This window comes from Furipterus horrens, unplaced genomic scaffold (assembly GCF_987537825.1).
Source record: "Furipterus horrens unplaced genomic scaffold, mFurHor1.1.pri manual_scaffold_7, whole genome shotgun sequence".
NCBI classification, from domain to species: Eukaryota; Metazoa; Chordata; class Mammalia; order Chiroptera; family Furipteridae; genus Furipterus; species Furipterus horrens.
The window spans coordinates 26,783,554-26,799,354 of NW_028327177.1; the positions used below are offsets into that span (position 1 = coordinate 26,783,554).

The 15,801-nt window shown below is 44.6% G+C and overlaps 1 protein-coding gene across 2 annotated transcripts in view; it reads left to right on the forward strand.

Moving 5' to 3' along the window:
• The window catches only part of SNX31 (sorting nexin 31), a 50,258-nt gene that overhangs the window by 9,603 nt on the left and 24,854 nt on the right, over window positions 1-15,801 (forward strand). The window contains exons 3-8 of one of the 2 annotated variants that reach the window (XM_090282774.1): window positions 1,349-1,463; window positions 3,174-3,238; window positions 5,709-5,819; window positions 9,899-9,989; window positions 11,111-11,198; window positions 14,542-14,611. In XM_090282774.1, coding sequence (XP_090138900.1) covers window positions 1,349-1,463; window positions 3,174-3,238; window positions 5,709-5,819; window positions 9,899-9,989; window positions 11,111-11,198; window positions 14,542-14,611 — 540 coding nt within the window. Of the gene's footprint in view, window positions 1-1,348; window positions 1,464-3,173; window positions 3,239-5,708; window positions 5,820-9,898; window positions 9,990-11,110; window positions 11,199-14,541; window positions 14,612-15,801 lie in introns of those variants that run through there. The other variant, XM_090282773.1, reaches the window with a different exon arrangement.

The following is a 15,801-nucleotide window of genomic DNA, read 5'->3' on the forward strand; positions in this document are numbered from 1 at the left end:
AGAGAGAAACATCGATGTATCGCCTCTTGTACGCACCTGATGTGGGGACCAGTCCAGCAACCAGGCATGTGTCCTGACTGAGAATCAAACTGGTGACCAACAAACTGAGCCACACCAGTCAGTACTCCTTTCTCTTATTTTAAAGAGAATGATGCCGTGCCTTATCTTCAAGCTGCCACTCTAAGTGTAGGGCTAGAATGAAGGCACATATACTTTGGATTGTTTAAAGATTATTTTAAATTCATCCACCATTTAGCTTGCATAAATATAATTGCCATTGTCTTCAGTCATAATGTGGGTGGGTGGGAGGGAGGGGCCTGACTAGATTTCTAGTGAGATCATATGTCAGTCTTACAGGAATGTGTAGACCAGCACTTTCCAATAGAAATATAATGTGAGCCACATAGGGAATTCAGCATTTTCTGGTAGCCTGGTTAAAATGCATAGAAAGAAACAGGTGGAATTAATTTTAATAATGCATTTTATTTAATCCAAGATATTCAAATATTATCATCTCAACATGTAATCAATATAAAAATTATTAGCGTGATATTTTACTCTTTTTTTAACCAAAAAATAATCCTCACCCATGGATATATTTATTGATGTTAGAGAGAGAGAGAGAAACATGAAAGTGAGAGAGAAACATCGATTAGTTGCCCCCCATATTGGGGTTCAAACCTGCAACCTAGGTTTCTGCCCTGACTGGGGATGGAACCTGCAACATTCGGTGTATGGAACAGTGTGCCCCAACCGACTGAACTACCTGGCCAGGGCTTACATACTCTTTTCTAAGAGACTAAGTCTTCTCATTCTAGATTGTGTTTTTATACTTACGGCACATCTCAGCATGGACTAGCCACGTTTGCAGCGCTCGTTAGCCACAGGTGGTAAGTGGCTACCAGCTACCATATTAGCACAGCTGTAAACATTTGCTGTTATGTTCAGATTTGGTGAAAGTGGAGGTGGGTGGGGGAATTAAATTCCTAACCATTCTCATTAATACCACAGGGACTGTTGGGGTATGAATTGAAGAAACATTGTGTGATGTGAGTGGTAGGCTGTCTTGTAAAAATAAATGAAGAATTCAAATGTACCCCAAATCTACCAAACTCAGACTGGTGTTCTCATTCTGTGATATGTCCAATAGTATCTCTAGAAATCTATCCTGAAATAAATTCCTCCTTAAGCCAATCAAACTATCCCTCTTTCTTTTTTTGGCCACCAGGAAGGGTTCATTTTAAATAAAGTGCTAGAGTGAGATGTGCCCTAAGAGGAGACTTTGGTATCTCACCAACCTTGAATTGGAGGTTCTTTGCCATAAATATGTGTTTTCTGGATCTTTCAGCTGAGACAGGTCTTCAGAAATTGCCTGCCTCCCTTTCCACCAAAGTACTATCTCGCAATGACCACATCTATGGCTAATGAGAGAAGGGACCAGTTGGAACAATATTTGCAAGATGGTAGGTATTTTTTTTTATAAATTCATTGAGACAGAGGTTGCACACTATAAAATCCACTTACTTAAAGTGTACAATTCAGTGATTATTAATATATTTACAAGATTGTGCAACTGTCACCATGGTCTAATTTGAGAGCATTTTTATCACTCCAAAAAGAAACCTCATTCCTATCATAAGAGACTCACTAGTCTTCCCTGCTACCAGCCCTTGTCACCACTACACTAATTCCTGTCTTTATAGCTTTGCTTGTTCTGGACATTTCAGATAAATGGAAGTATGCAGTATGTGGCCTTTATATTTGGTTTTTTAAATACTTTTCTCTAGCTTACTTTATTGTAAGAATACAGTATATAATACATATATAAAATGTATGTTAACTATCTTATCAGAAAGGCTTCCTGTCTACAGTAGGCTATTATTAGTTCAGTTTTGGGGTAGTCAAAAGTTATACTGTGATGTTCGACACATGGGGGTCAGCATGCCTAACCCCTGCATTGTTCAAGGGTCAATCTTATACAATGAAAGGAACATTCCCTTCTACCCAGAACCCCTGTGCTTCTAAAAGTGCCCACTATTGCAGGCTGCTTGTGAGTTCCTCAGAAACCATCTGTGTGTCTACTAGCACGTATGTACATCCCTGTTTGTCCAACACTAACTGGAACTTATTCTTCATATTTTTCTGTATCTGATTTTTAAAAACTTTTTATACTGAAATATTCTCTAATTTATGAAAAAGCTGCAAAAAAGTAATGCAAAATTTCTGTATACTCTTCACCCAGACTGCCCAAATGTTAACTTTTATATGTTTTATTATTCTCTCTCACTTTCCCGCACGTGTGTATACATATTCAGACATATTATATATAACTTTCTGAGATACATGTGTTGCACACACTAGCCACTTCATCCTTAAATACTTCTGTGTGTATTTCCTAAGATCGAGGATATTCCCTTCTATAACCACAGTATAGTTATCAAAATCAGGCAATTAGCAGTGTTACAATAATGTTATCTAGGGACCTTATTCAAACTTTACCAACTATCTCACTGATGTCCTTCAGAGCAAAAGAAAAAAAAGGTTTTCCTTCTTTATGCCGATTTTCTCTCTTAAGATATGTATTCTACAGATCATTCTAGGTCAGCAATTACAGATTTACTTTGTTATTTCTCATGGCTGCACATTTTTCTTAAGCATAGCCAATGAAAATTCTAGAAGTCATCTACTTCCCATTTATCTTTTTAAACAGAGCATATACCTCTTTCAGACCCATTCCATAAGCCTTTCAAGCTCACAATGTAATAATTTTTAAAATTTTCCTCCTCTCTTGGTTCCTTTTCTCTCATCTTAGAGAAACACTCCTTTAGCCACTGACCTTCTCATAAATGATCGCAGTGCTGAAGGCGTCAGTTTCCCGGGTCAGGCTGTCATCCTTATTGTCAGCATGACTCGTGCATCCTCCTTGGCAAGGTGGATATTGAGCGCCTCGAGTCTGTGTGAATGAAGTGAGACCTGGGGTGAGTGTGATGGGCGCGTGTTGTTGTCAAGGCTGCCTGGAGGAAGCACGCTTCACAGCTTTTCATGTCTGTGGAGGCCACAAGCTCCGCTGATTCCCAGGAGGCAGCAAGGCCTGGAGTGCTCCCTGAAGTCAGAGCAGTTTAATAGGTCGACCCAGCTCCATGCTAACCTGGCTTGCTGTCCGTGTTTTTCAGTAACCGTGGACCCAAACATGTTGAGAAGTGATGTCTTCATTGATTTTTTAAAACTGGTACAGCTGGTAAGCTTGCTCTTCTTTACTAAGGTCATTATTCTGCTCCAGACTATGACTATTCATTAACCCCAGGTGTGTTTCTGGCCTCAGCCCCAAACAGAGCCCAGCAGAGACTTAGGTCACATACGTTCATTTGGAGTACATTGGAGGATGGTTCCTATTTCATTCTTCTGGGGGTTTAGATTCTGGATGGAAAATTGTGTCACTTCACCTTTAGCATATTTTAATAAAGTGGATCATTTTTCTTTCTGTAGCCTAAGCATTGTATATATCTGGAAAGTGGCCATGAAGAAGGGAACTTTTTATTATTAAGGGCCCTGTGACAATGCAGGAGTGCTATTTCTGTAGCTGAGATTCCCACATGTGCCTTGGTGAAGCCAGCAGGGGAGCATTAGTAGTCATGCCCCTGTTACCTGTATATTCTCTCCTCCGAACTGTACAGGGTGGGGCAAAAGTAGGTTTACAGTTGTTCATGTGGGAAATAATACAATACTTAATAAATAATAATACAGGAATAAACTATGTTTTGCATACTTATGGCTGTCAACCTATTTTGTCAACCCTGTACTGTAAGTGAATCACAGACAAAATCCAATCTGAACGGAATGAAATACAGCTACTGACTGTCCTTTGTTGGCCTGAACCACTGCTGACTTGTCCGCTAGAGGCTGGAACTTTGCCAAGTCCATTTGTTTAGCCCATCGCTCATTCTAGTTGTACATATGGGAACATTTTTATGCCTGAAGGTATGTTCTTGATTGAGTGGGAGAACTTCAAAACGCTTACTTGTACAATGATATGATGTTATTGAACTGGTTCCCTAGCTTGGGGAAGAATAATACCTTGATCAGATTTGTAAGAAGTGGAAGCAAATTTCATGTATTTAGTCATTCAACTGTGTAGTTATACATACTGGTCCACTCAACCTGAGAAATGACCCTATAGCCTTCTATTGTGTAGTCATTTGTATTTTCACATGTATTTGATGGCTTAAAACACACACACACACTTCCCTTTTCTTTGAAAAGTTTGCTGTGATGGTGGTAACATTCAAACAGCATTCAAGGGTCTGTGATAATAGTGGCCACCACAGACCTCAGAGACAACTGTGGCTCGCAGTTTCATGTTCATTCTTCACATTTCTGTACATATACAAACATCCATAGGTACGCATATTGTTTTTGTGTTATAAATAGGTACATACTCCTCCCTGTTGTCTGTATCTTGTATTTTAAAACTTACATCTTGCAAATCATTCCATATCGGTATAGAGGGGTGACTGGCCTTGGTTTTCCCATCTCTTTTGTGTATGCATTATGGTTTTTGCTTTTTTGCTTTTAAAAATCACTCATGGGTATCAATGATTTGGAGCTTTATTTTGAGTGTCTTTTTTCCTGATAATTTGAAAGCTTTTAACCTGATTTAATATTCTTAGTATTTTACCTTTATAACTTTGTGCAAAAGCCTTATGCTCCAGCTGCATTTGGCAGTGCCTTTTCTTCTTCTGATAAGGTTTTTCCCTTTCATTTCTCAGTTCTCCCAATGATGACCCATAACTAGTGCCATTCTAAATGCCTAACAGAGAGTGTACTCACTGCATACATGGATGTTAGGGCATGAGAGATTAATCCCATCACAGAACCCAGGATGAGAAAGTCTGTGACCTGAGTCACAGAGATGAGACAGCTCTGTGAATTGACAGGATCCCATTTGTGAGGTGCTAGAAATAGTGCACCCCCAGATGCAGCACCCCCATGAGCATGAGGCCCATCTGGGCAGACCCTGGGCATGCCTCCTCCTGGGGACACTCTCTTTATGGAAACTGAGCACCAAACAGTCTCTACTTTGAATTTCCCTAAACTCTGATGGCCTTCCAGTGTCTCTGGTGTGTCCTTGACATTTTAGAGCATTCTGTCCAAGAACATCACAGATCCCTGGACTTGTGCTCATCCCTGGCATACACATATCCCCTCACAAACACAGAGGCATGGCAGAGTGGCTCTGAGCTGAGGGTGGGGCCCTTGGCTGGGCGCCCACGCAAGGTAGCTACTTGCTTCCACATGTGGCCTCAGAGCTCGTATACTTCCGGTTTTTGCTGTAGCAGAATCATAAATGAATGCATGTTATGGACTTTTAGGGACACTTGGAAATAGTAAAAATGACAGTTAAATTCTGAAACCACCAAGGGTCACGTGGATGATTTTTTTCCTAAAATGGGTGCTTTGTTGTGTATTTGGTAATTATTCAAGCTACATGTCATTACACTGCCATAGACCCTCTCCACGCCCCTCCCAATCCCCACGCTGTCCCCCAAAACTCCACCCCCCAAATCTCTACCCTGGGCTCTCATGTGCTTCTGGGTATGTAGACGCTCAAGGCCCGGGGAGAGGATTCTGCTGACTGTCGCCCCCATAAGGTACCCCATGAGGTTGCTGAGGTTGCTTTGGGGCTTACTGTGCTTTCCCTTTGCTCACAGGACACGTTTAGCATCACTAACAAGAAAGCCTCCCTGGACATATTTCTGCCTGATGGAAGGAGCATTCAAGTCGAAATCCTAACATCAGACACTGCTGAAAGAGTCCTGGAGGTAAACTTCATCTGAACTCCAGCCCCAGAACTGAATGCAGGAAGCAGTGTTTGAAGGCAGGGACTAGGATACAGTTACCTTCTAGAAGCTTCCTGCCTATCACATCACTCAGGATGACTTATCTGTAGAGAGGCTGGGGTTTTCTGGGAGACTGGCTGAGTCTCAGCTACTGCCAGTTCCCCCGGCCTTTTATTTATTTATTTTGATTAATTTTTTTAGAGAGAGAAGGGGGGTGAGAGAGAGAGAGAGAGAGATCGATTTGTTGTTCCACTTATTTTTGCATTCATTGGTTGATTCCTGCATGTGTCCGGACCAGGGATCAAACCCAAAACCTTGGTATATTGGGATGATGCTCTAAGCAACTGAGCTACCTGGCCTGGGCTCGCAGGGCTCTGGTTTTATTTTCCTTGTGGGCATCAACTTTCCAGAGATCTCTTAGGGTCTTCCTAAGTCTTCTTTCAGTTCCCTCAAACTCAGCCACGGATGTGCCCTGGAAATATACCAAGTGCTCTGTTACGGGGCGCCACATGGTTGGGAGCAGGAAGGCAGCCAGCACCCAGATAAGCCTGGCACAGGCTGCACCCAGGTGGGCTGGTGACAGGTTCTGGGAGAGAGTGATGTGGATTTCTTAAAGGCTAAAAGAGTTGTCCCTCCTCCCTCACAGGGAATGCCCCTGAAACCAACACCCCAGCAGGTCTGATTCTGTGCCAGACCTGAGTTTTTGTTGGTTCTCTGAGGACTCCAAGGGTGAGACCCAGAAAGCAGCTTCCCCTTTTTCAGATGTGGCTGTGACCAGCTCTGCCCCGGGCCTGTCCTCCCTCTAAGCTGTGGAGGAGACACCATCTTCTCCCACCCATACACTGTTCCCAGGCCCCTTTTCTTTGGAGGGTTTTAGTTCTAATCCCCCAGAGAAACATACACAGGAGAATAAAAAGTCATAAACAGGAGGAAGTGGGAAAGTTTCTAGGACTTTGCCAAGGACAGAAAGTTCTTGCGCTGGGGTCATGGCATCGGATGCCTTCTGAGCCTGGAATGAACAGAAGTGCTCCCTGTTGGGCTCTCAGAAGACAGTGTGTGCATGTGGCAGCAGGCAGCTGTCTCTGTGTGGTGACTCTTTCTAGCATGGAGGTTTAAGTCCACTTGTACCTCTTCATGGCCCCCACATTGAGAGACTGGTGCATGGCACCAGCAGCCACCTAGCTGCTGAGCCCATCCAGTGAGAAGTTACCCCAGACTCCTCCCCCTTCACCCCTGGGTCCTCCTGGCACTGCACTCCACATCCTTCTCCTAGTCACCCCCTTCTCCTGTCCTCTCCTCTCAGCCCCCACACCCCTAGTTCGAGCCCTCATCATTCTCAGCTAGATTTCTACAGCAGTCCCGAAAATAGTCTCCCTGGTTCCAGTCTTGCTAATCTTTTGCACAGATTTCCAGAATGATCTTTTTAAAAAGCATCAAAGGCCTTTCTGCTTAATACTTGAGGGGATTAATACCAACTCCCCGCCCCGTAAACCACAGTTCTTTCTGTTGCCCTTCCAGGACCTTCAAAATGGGAGACAGACACATAAACGAAGGAGAACAAGGATGGTAACAGTGAGGGTGGGGACCATTAACTAGATACCTCTGGGGCCAGGCAGGTAACTCAGGCGCAGCTGCAGATGTAACATAAGTTGTAAATGGTTGGGCCTGTGGAGCCCCGGAGAGCACCCGCCCTGCCTGACGACAGCACTGTTGACATCTGCACACGCTGGGCTCACTGGCCAGGACATACCTGCAGCCGAAGCTGGTTGCTGATGGCAGTTAGGTGTCTCCTCTGTGCTGAGGTTAGGACAAGTCCTGAATTCAAATGACAGTGCTATCACGTCATAGCTGTGTGAGTTTGGGTAAGTTACTTAACCTTTCAAGACAATGTCAAGCCCTGGCTGGTGTGGCTCAGTGGACTGAGTGTGGGCCTGTGAACCAAAAGATCATCGGTTTGATTCCCAGTCAGGGCACATGCCTGGGTTGCAGGCCAGGTCCCCAGCTGGGTGCATGGGAGAGGCAACGAATCTATGTATCTCTTGCACATCAATGTCCCTCTCTCTCACTCTCTCTCCCTTCCCCTCTCTTTCAAAAAGAGAAAGACAATGTCTACGTAATTATCGAAACGGCTCATGTTCCATCAACAGTTGTGGTTATGGTTATTTATTATCAGTGGAAACGTCATTGCTCTTAGAGGAAGTGCTGAGTAAGTATTGAGCTGGGCAGTAAGCGTAGGGTTCCACAGTGCCATCTGTTTTGCCCAGCTCCCCTCGTAACTAATACATAAGTTTAATTAGATACATCTGTGATCTCAGAAGGATGTGCTCCCTCTCTTCCAATCACACTGGCTTGTGAGAAACACACTCGCGACACTGATGTCATTAGCATCAGGTAAGTTTAACTGGAGGTTCTCCCTTTAGAGTGGTGGAGTTTCCACGACAGGTCTAGTGAGCCCTTGGCCAGGCAGAAATGTGTCTTCTCTCCCAGGGGCTGGAAATTCTCTCACTTGCATGAAAATGTAATTTAGACTTTGTAATTAAAAATCGTGATCTGCATCTTCTCAGGCATACTTGTCGCCACTCACTTTTCGCTGCTCCCGACCACCTCACCCCCATCTTGCTGGGCTCTTCAAGAACCAGCAGTAAGCTGAAAATCTTTTTGTGTTGCAGTTTATGCCTTTGTGCTAATGTAGTTGTATGGCTGGTGTTTGTGTTTTGGAGCATCGTTACCTTTGCCAAGATGGAAATATTGTCTCATTTTGTAGATGCTTACTCCTCTCAAAAGAAGGTGCTTGTATTTATGTCATCATAAGTGATAAAGGCTGCTCCGTTCTCCCTCCTCACTGCTCTGCTTTGGCATGGAAGCTCGCTGTTTTCACTCATTGAGTCCGAGAAGGAATCTGAGTGGACATGGGTCACATTTACTCTAGGACAAGATATAATCTGTTACCTACCAGCACACACTCCCACCCCACTTCCGCCCCCCACGGTGGAGCCCTGTGTTTTTTATTTTTTGTTGTTTGTTTGCAAGGGTATGGGGAAGGAAGGAGAATGGGGATAAGTGTTGGGATAAGTTGTGAAAAGTTCCCAGGCTCTTTACTTGCAAGGCTATGCTAAGAACACCATCTCATACCATCCACCTCCTAAGGTTGCCTCTTGAGGTAATTTTCAGATCTCTGACAAAGAAAGTCCCCCTTGGAGCCTAGTATTTGTACAACTTCCGCCACGAGACCTTGGAGCTGTGGTTAACGTGTCAGCTCATGCACAGTGCTGTGAGGGTAAATCCTTGCGTGTTAGAGGTGCTCTGGAGGATTCAGATGGTGTGCAAAGAAATCACTCAGGGGCCCAGATTTAAAGGGGCAGAGGTTGGGGGTGGGTGGGTGGCGATGGCAAGAGTCTGGGGTGGCATGGAAGTTCCTGCTAAGGGAACATATGAGCTTATAGCCTTGTGACCCTTTGGTAAAAACGCACTTCTTAGTATTGAAATGAAAACCCTTTGATGTGAAGGTCAAAAAAGATGAAATGAGGGCAGTTCGTACCTGGGATCTGAGGATTTCACTGTGCAGACGCCATGTACATTAGACTTGAACATCACAGGAGACCTCAGAGAGAAGCAGACCTGGGGTATCAAAGACTCGGAGCTTCATAGCCTTTTATATGACAGCCAAGCAGTGGGGAATATCCCTTTTCCCAATACCTGGTAATTCGGCCCATGATAGGACAGATGTCGTGCAGAATGAGTGCTGCCCTCCAGGGGACAATAAACTCCAAAATGATCCTGGACACAAATGTCCACATCTGAGATGGGACAACCAGCCTCAACTGAGGCCAATTAATTTGTCCATTGGGATGGGACATATATTTTTCTTCATTCTATATTTTTTTAATTTCTAAATGTTCTAAAATATGTACCATTTTAGATTCTGAAAACATTTCTTTTAATGTCTGCTAGCCTATTAAAGCACTTTTTGTGTGTTTAGAGGCAGTTTTAAATTCTGCACCTCACAGTAACCATGGCAGACACTTCTAACATTCTCCTCTTTTTCTTGTCTTTGGTGAAAGGTGGTGTCACACAAGATTGGACTGTGTCGGGAGCTCTTGGGCTATTTTGGCCTCTTTCTCATACGGTTTTGCAAGGAGGGCAAGCTCTCTGGTAAGAAGGACAGAAGGAATGCCATGTGGGCAGGGGCTCATCTGGGGGCTGGTTACCTTCCAGGGGAGTACCCTGTGTATGGTCCCCACTATGGGTCCCCACTCCTAGATGAACAGTTTGGGCATGGGAGGTTGCGTCTGTGGTCAGGGTGAGCTGGGGACGAGTAACTCCAGAGATGTGGCATGGACTAGAGCGAGAAGTCAGGTCTTTCCAGGACCTGCACTCCTCTTGTGTCTGCCCTAGTTCCAGTCCTGATATGCATCCCTGGTTGCTGACCACCAGCCACACCATAACCCCCTTGTGAACAGAGTGCCAGCCTGCAGGCATCAGGACGTCTCACACATTGTCCTTTCTCCTTGTTAAGGAGTATTTGCTAGAAAGGTCAGATGATATAAATAAGTTCTCAGATTCATAAAGAAAATATATGAGCCCTGGCTGGATGGTTCAATTGGCTGGAGCTTTGGTCCATGCACAAAAAAGTTGTGAGTTCTATTCCTGGTCAGGGCACATACCTAGGTTGTGGGTTTGATTCCTGGTTGGGGTGTACACAGGAGGCAACCAATCAATGTTTCTCTTTCCCTCTCTCCCTTCTTCCCTTTCTCTCTAAAATCAATACATATATCCTTGAGTAAGGATTAAGAAAAAAGATATAATGAGATAGTAAAAGATGACAGTCCAACTTCCATAGTTTTTGCTTTCTCTATAGAACATTTGTAGATAGTGCGAGTTTTTTAGTTGTGAAATGCTATCAATGATCTCAGAGTAGTTTACATGTGTCCTCAAGAAGCTGTGGGGAGGTAGGTTTAAGATGGAAGTTAAGGGGTTAGTGTGTTGGCTTGGCCACTAGGGTCTGGGGTGGCTGACAAAGGTGCTGGGCCTCGCTGGACCTCAGTTCCTTCATCTGTATCCCAGTCTAAAACATTGTTCACTCAAGGCGCTGGTATTTTACGAAGATAAAGTGTTGTTTAATTTTTGAATGAACTTTAGAGAGCTAAAAATTACATAGAAAGGCGAGAGAATATTATATTTTATGCTTTCCAACAGTAATGTTTCTGTTGTAATCTTAAAGCCACTGGATGTAAACTATCTGTGCAGTAAGACCCCCTTTTCCCTTTCTCCAGTCATGAAGAAATTAGCGGACTTTGAACTCCCTTATGTGAGTCTTCAAAGTTCTGAAGTGGAAAACTGCAAGGTCGGACTCAGGAAGTGGTGAGTAAGCATTGGGACAGCAGGCATGGGAGGCTGTCTTACCTTTGCTGGTCAGAATCTGTCATTTCCACCATGTTGGCTCAGCCCAACAGCTAGTAAGTGACAGAGGAGTAGCTTGGGGACGCAGAGAGGAACACTGTGAAGAAGACAGAGAGAACAACAATGAGACTATTTGTCCTAAAGGGTAGGATGTTGAGGGTGACTTTCACTGGTCTCAGATAAATACTTGAGAGATTTTATCATGGGGAAGGTGCCCATGAAGGTAAGGCTTGAAAAGCAAGGGCTGTTGGGGTTGGGATTAAAATAGGTAATGGTGAGGAATTGCAGACTGTGGGCTTGCTTTGGAATGGATTACTGACTGTATTAATTGAGGGAATTTGTTGATTATAAGCAGTTCTGATTCATCTGTTAAATTGGGGCATTCCCCAAAGGCAAAGGGTGGGCTCCGTCAACTTGCAGTGCATTTGAACTCTTAAGTAGTTGGCTAAACATTCCAAAAGGATTTCAATAATAAATGCAGGTATATCAGGACCAGCCATATTCCTAGATCAAAAGGGCTCCTTGCAGAAAATACTACCATTTCCCCCAGAAATGGAGGGCCCTATGGAGAGCAAACAAACAGAAAATAACAAGAAGCAGGACACTCCCCTAACCTACCCCTACACATAACCTGTAACCTTTGACCTATGACCTGTAGCTCATGTGTTTATTACCATGGCTGTATTGGATTGTGCCTTTGGTTCACTCTTTCCCAGCTCAGTTATTCTGCAATCTGAGCACAGAAACTTGAAAGAAGGGCATTTTGAAATCTAGGAATAGTAGTTATCTTGACCTTGTGATGCCCTGCGAGAGCTCTGGTCTGCGGTTTTGAATTTTGGAAGGATATTCCCAGCAAGGCTAGAAATTCATTTACTGTTATTCAAGAGTATTCTGAGAACTGGTCAAAATTCGTGGCATGGAACCCTGAGAAAAAAAAGGGAAGCCCCTTAGCAGTTCCGGCTAAGGGTTTATAGAGTAGCTGTTCTAATGGAAGCTGCTTAGTTTAGTGAATGGCCGAGCATGGTTATTCCTGGGATCAGAGGACGTGAATCTAAATCCCAGCTCTCTCAGGATTTAGCTGAATAACTTTAGCCAAGTTATTCAAGCTCTCTGAGACTTGGTTTCTCTATCTGTAGAATGGGAATCATAATAGAGTCTACCTCATAGGATTATCGTGAGGGTTAAAGAAAGTGATCCTATATTCTCAATAAATTTTAGTCTTGTTATTGTTACCTTGAGGATAATAATGATGGTACTAGTAACAACAACAGAAGTCACTGGGGTTTAGACTTGTTGCTCATGCGTTCTCAGGAGAGCATGAGATCAAAAGAGAGGAAGATTCTGTTCCTCACCTTGAAGCTTGAATTGGAAGTTGGACTTTGCTATGTCTTCATTAACTAGGTAAATTCTAGATCATAAGTGCAAGATAAAATGTCTGTCTACATGGGGGGGATAAATGGTAATAGAAAAAAATGTAATTAAAAAGAAATGTCTATTTACAAGCCAGCATCTCAGATCCAGGCAAATTGCCTTTGCTCATGGGAACTGGAAAGAAAGGAGGTCTCACTTCAGCTGCTAGAGGTGAGGATCAGGTCACCGGCAGCTGGGAGCCTGGCACAGGATCCTACAGGTGCCTGACCCACTCCACGGAGAAGCATTACAGGATGGGAGCAGGGAGGCTAGCTCCACTGCTACGAGCGGTGGGATTCTCAGCAGGTACAGTCTTGCCCTGCTGAGAATGGGTTTAAACCATTAGAAAAAAATTGTAGTAGTTAATTCTACCTCCATACCTAGAATAGGCAACTTCAGAGATACAGAAAATAGAACAGAGGTTACTAGGGGCTGGGGGAGGGGAGGAGTTATTGCTTAACGGGTACAGAATCTTTGCTAGGGAAAGCGAAAATCTTAGGGATTTTCCTCTGCCCATGAATTCCCTGGTGGCTCTCTCCAATGATGATATGGTTTCTTCCAGACCAGACGGTGCCTGCCTTGCCTCTCAGAGCCCCAGTCTGGGATGGGTCTGGGGGCTCTCTAACTCTCTGATGTAACAGTTGCTGTTCTCTGCCACACAGGGGCCCCTGGGATGCATGAGTGATATAGTAAATAGAATATGAGTAGGAATGCTTCAGCTGCTTCTCCCCACACCCCAGAATGAAGTTTACCTTCAACCAATACTTTCATCCTGTTCCTAGTCTAAGCCAATCCCATCATCTGTCTATTCACCCTACACACCTGAGTAGGTTCTGCTTGCTTCTGCCTTTAGATTGGTTACAGTCCCTTTGTAGCACACCCTTTCCTGGCTGTTTCTGTCAGTTCTCAGCACACTGCTGGGCTTCTATAGTTCATCCTGGTGGTTCTGGATCCATTAGACACACATGGAGTGCTGCTATTTGCAAGTCACTTTGCCAAGGCCCAGAGGGGCAACTCTGAATAGAACTAGCCCCTGGGCTCAGGGGTCCTCACACTTGGTGTCAAAATCATCTTGATCAGGGCAGTGATCAGGGGGCTAAGAAAGCACAGAGGTGGTTTCCTAACATGGCCTTGGGGAGCAGGGACCAGAGAAGAGGACATGAGGATGAGTCTTGCCAGGAGAAGCAGATAGTTCAGGGAAAGATGTTGGTGAGGTGAGTGGTCTTCCAGGCAGAGGGAAAGGAGAGAAAACATGGCTGGGATGTAGGGCATTGGAGAGGGGGGTGGGGTAAGAGAGGGACATGAAAATGAAAGTGGGGTGTCCTACGAAGGGCCTTGGAAGAGAGCAGGGTAAATGATCTAACTGCTGGGACTATGAGAGTCTGAAAGGTTACTCAGAGGAGACCACTCCTGTTAGAATGTGGAGCATGAGGTTGAGGGAACCCGACTGAGGCAGAACGCCTGGTGAGGAGGTTCCAGGAGGGGCTCAGGCAAGAGGTGAGAGTGGCCTGGGGACAGGGTGGTGATACGGGTGTGGGTACAGGCAAGTGAGAGTGTGGGCCAGGTGTTGTGGGTGGGGAAGCCCATGCAGGACTTGGTGGCTCTGAGCGGGGCTGCGTGGGAACAGCGATGCAGACCATTCTCCTGAGCCTTTATTATTATTATTATTATCATTATCTTGCATCTTTACTATAAGTTCCCACAAGGCAAGAGCTTACAGAATTAACAAAATAGGGAACAGAAGAGCTGGAGGATCAAATAGATGGCTAGGCAAGTAGAGGGGTAGGGCTTTGTCAGAAAGGGGGCCTCGGTGCAAAGCATAGAGACCACGTGAGCGCTCCCAGGTGCGCCCGTAAGCCGTGCCATATGAATTAACTTAACTCTCCTAATGCAGGTACATGGACCCATCCCTTGACTCTGTGCTGATGGACTGCAGAGCTGCTGTAAACTTGATCTATATGCAGGTGAGTGTAACCAAGAACCATCAGGACACCACATAGTTTAGGCCATTAGGGTTTAAACCATTAGAAAAAAAAACTGTAGTAGTTAATTCCACCTCCATACCTAGAACAGGTAACTTCAGAGAGACGGAAAGTAGAACAGAGGTTCCCAGGGGCTGGGGGAGGGGAGGAGTTATTGCTTAATGGGCACAGAATGTTTGCTAGGGATGATGAAAAAGTTTTTGGCATGGAGAGGGGTGATGGTAGCAACATAAATGTTTTAGCGCCACAGGACTGTACACTTGCAATTGGTAAAAGTGAATAGTGTTATGTGTATTTTACCACTGTAAAAAAAAAAAATCAAAATAAAAAAATAGAGGTGTTTAGAGAAAAAAAAAAAAAAAACCATTCTACCTCCATTTTAACAATGACTGCCTGAATTTGCCACTGAGACACATCAGCCTCTAGACTAATTTACACAAGCCTAGAAAGGATGTCCCTGATAATTTAGAGTCACTTGTGGTTCATGGTTCCTAAATCTCACATTAGCCTTATCTCCCTTTTTCCTGAGCCAATGGGTAGCACTCCTCCCCAGTACTAGCTTCATGGGCACGTGGGCTGGCAAGCTGCCCTGGGCCATGTGCTCACAAGCACATCATGCTTGTTCAATGCTCTGCTATCACATCTTGAAATTCTTAAGTTTTGAACAAGGAAGCCCCTGTTTTCATTTTGCATTAGGCCCTGCAAATTATGAAGTTGTTCCTGCCTCGCCCTTCCCCTCAACCACCAGAGAAGTAAATGTAGAGCTTGAACCTTTTTTCCTGCCCCCAGCTCACATGGCGAAGGCTCTGCCAAGCAGTGGGATAGTGGGCAGGTGCTGGCTGCAGGCTACACGTTGGTTTCCCCATCTCAGTCCTTCTTCCTGCTTCACCAGCTCCCCCTAGTGTTCGCTTCACCAGATCAGCATCATTGCAGGTCTGACCCTTCCCGAGGCCATTCTTGACAAATCTGGGAGGTACGGAAACTTCACTTAAGGAGCTGGGTGAGAATATCCCACCATCTGCTCTCACACAGCAGGCTGACTGGCTGGTCAGATTTCTGCCCTGTTCAAACCCTCCCAGGACTTTCCATCCCACTCAGACTAAACCCCAAATCCTTCCACACTTGCTTTATTTTCTTCTTAGCATTTCCACCATTACACACACACACATGTC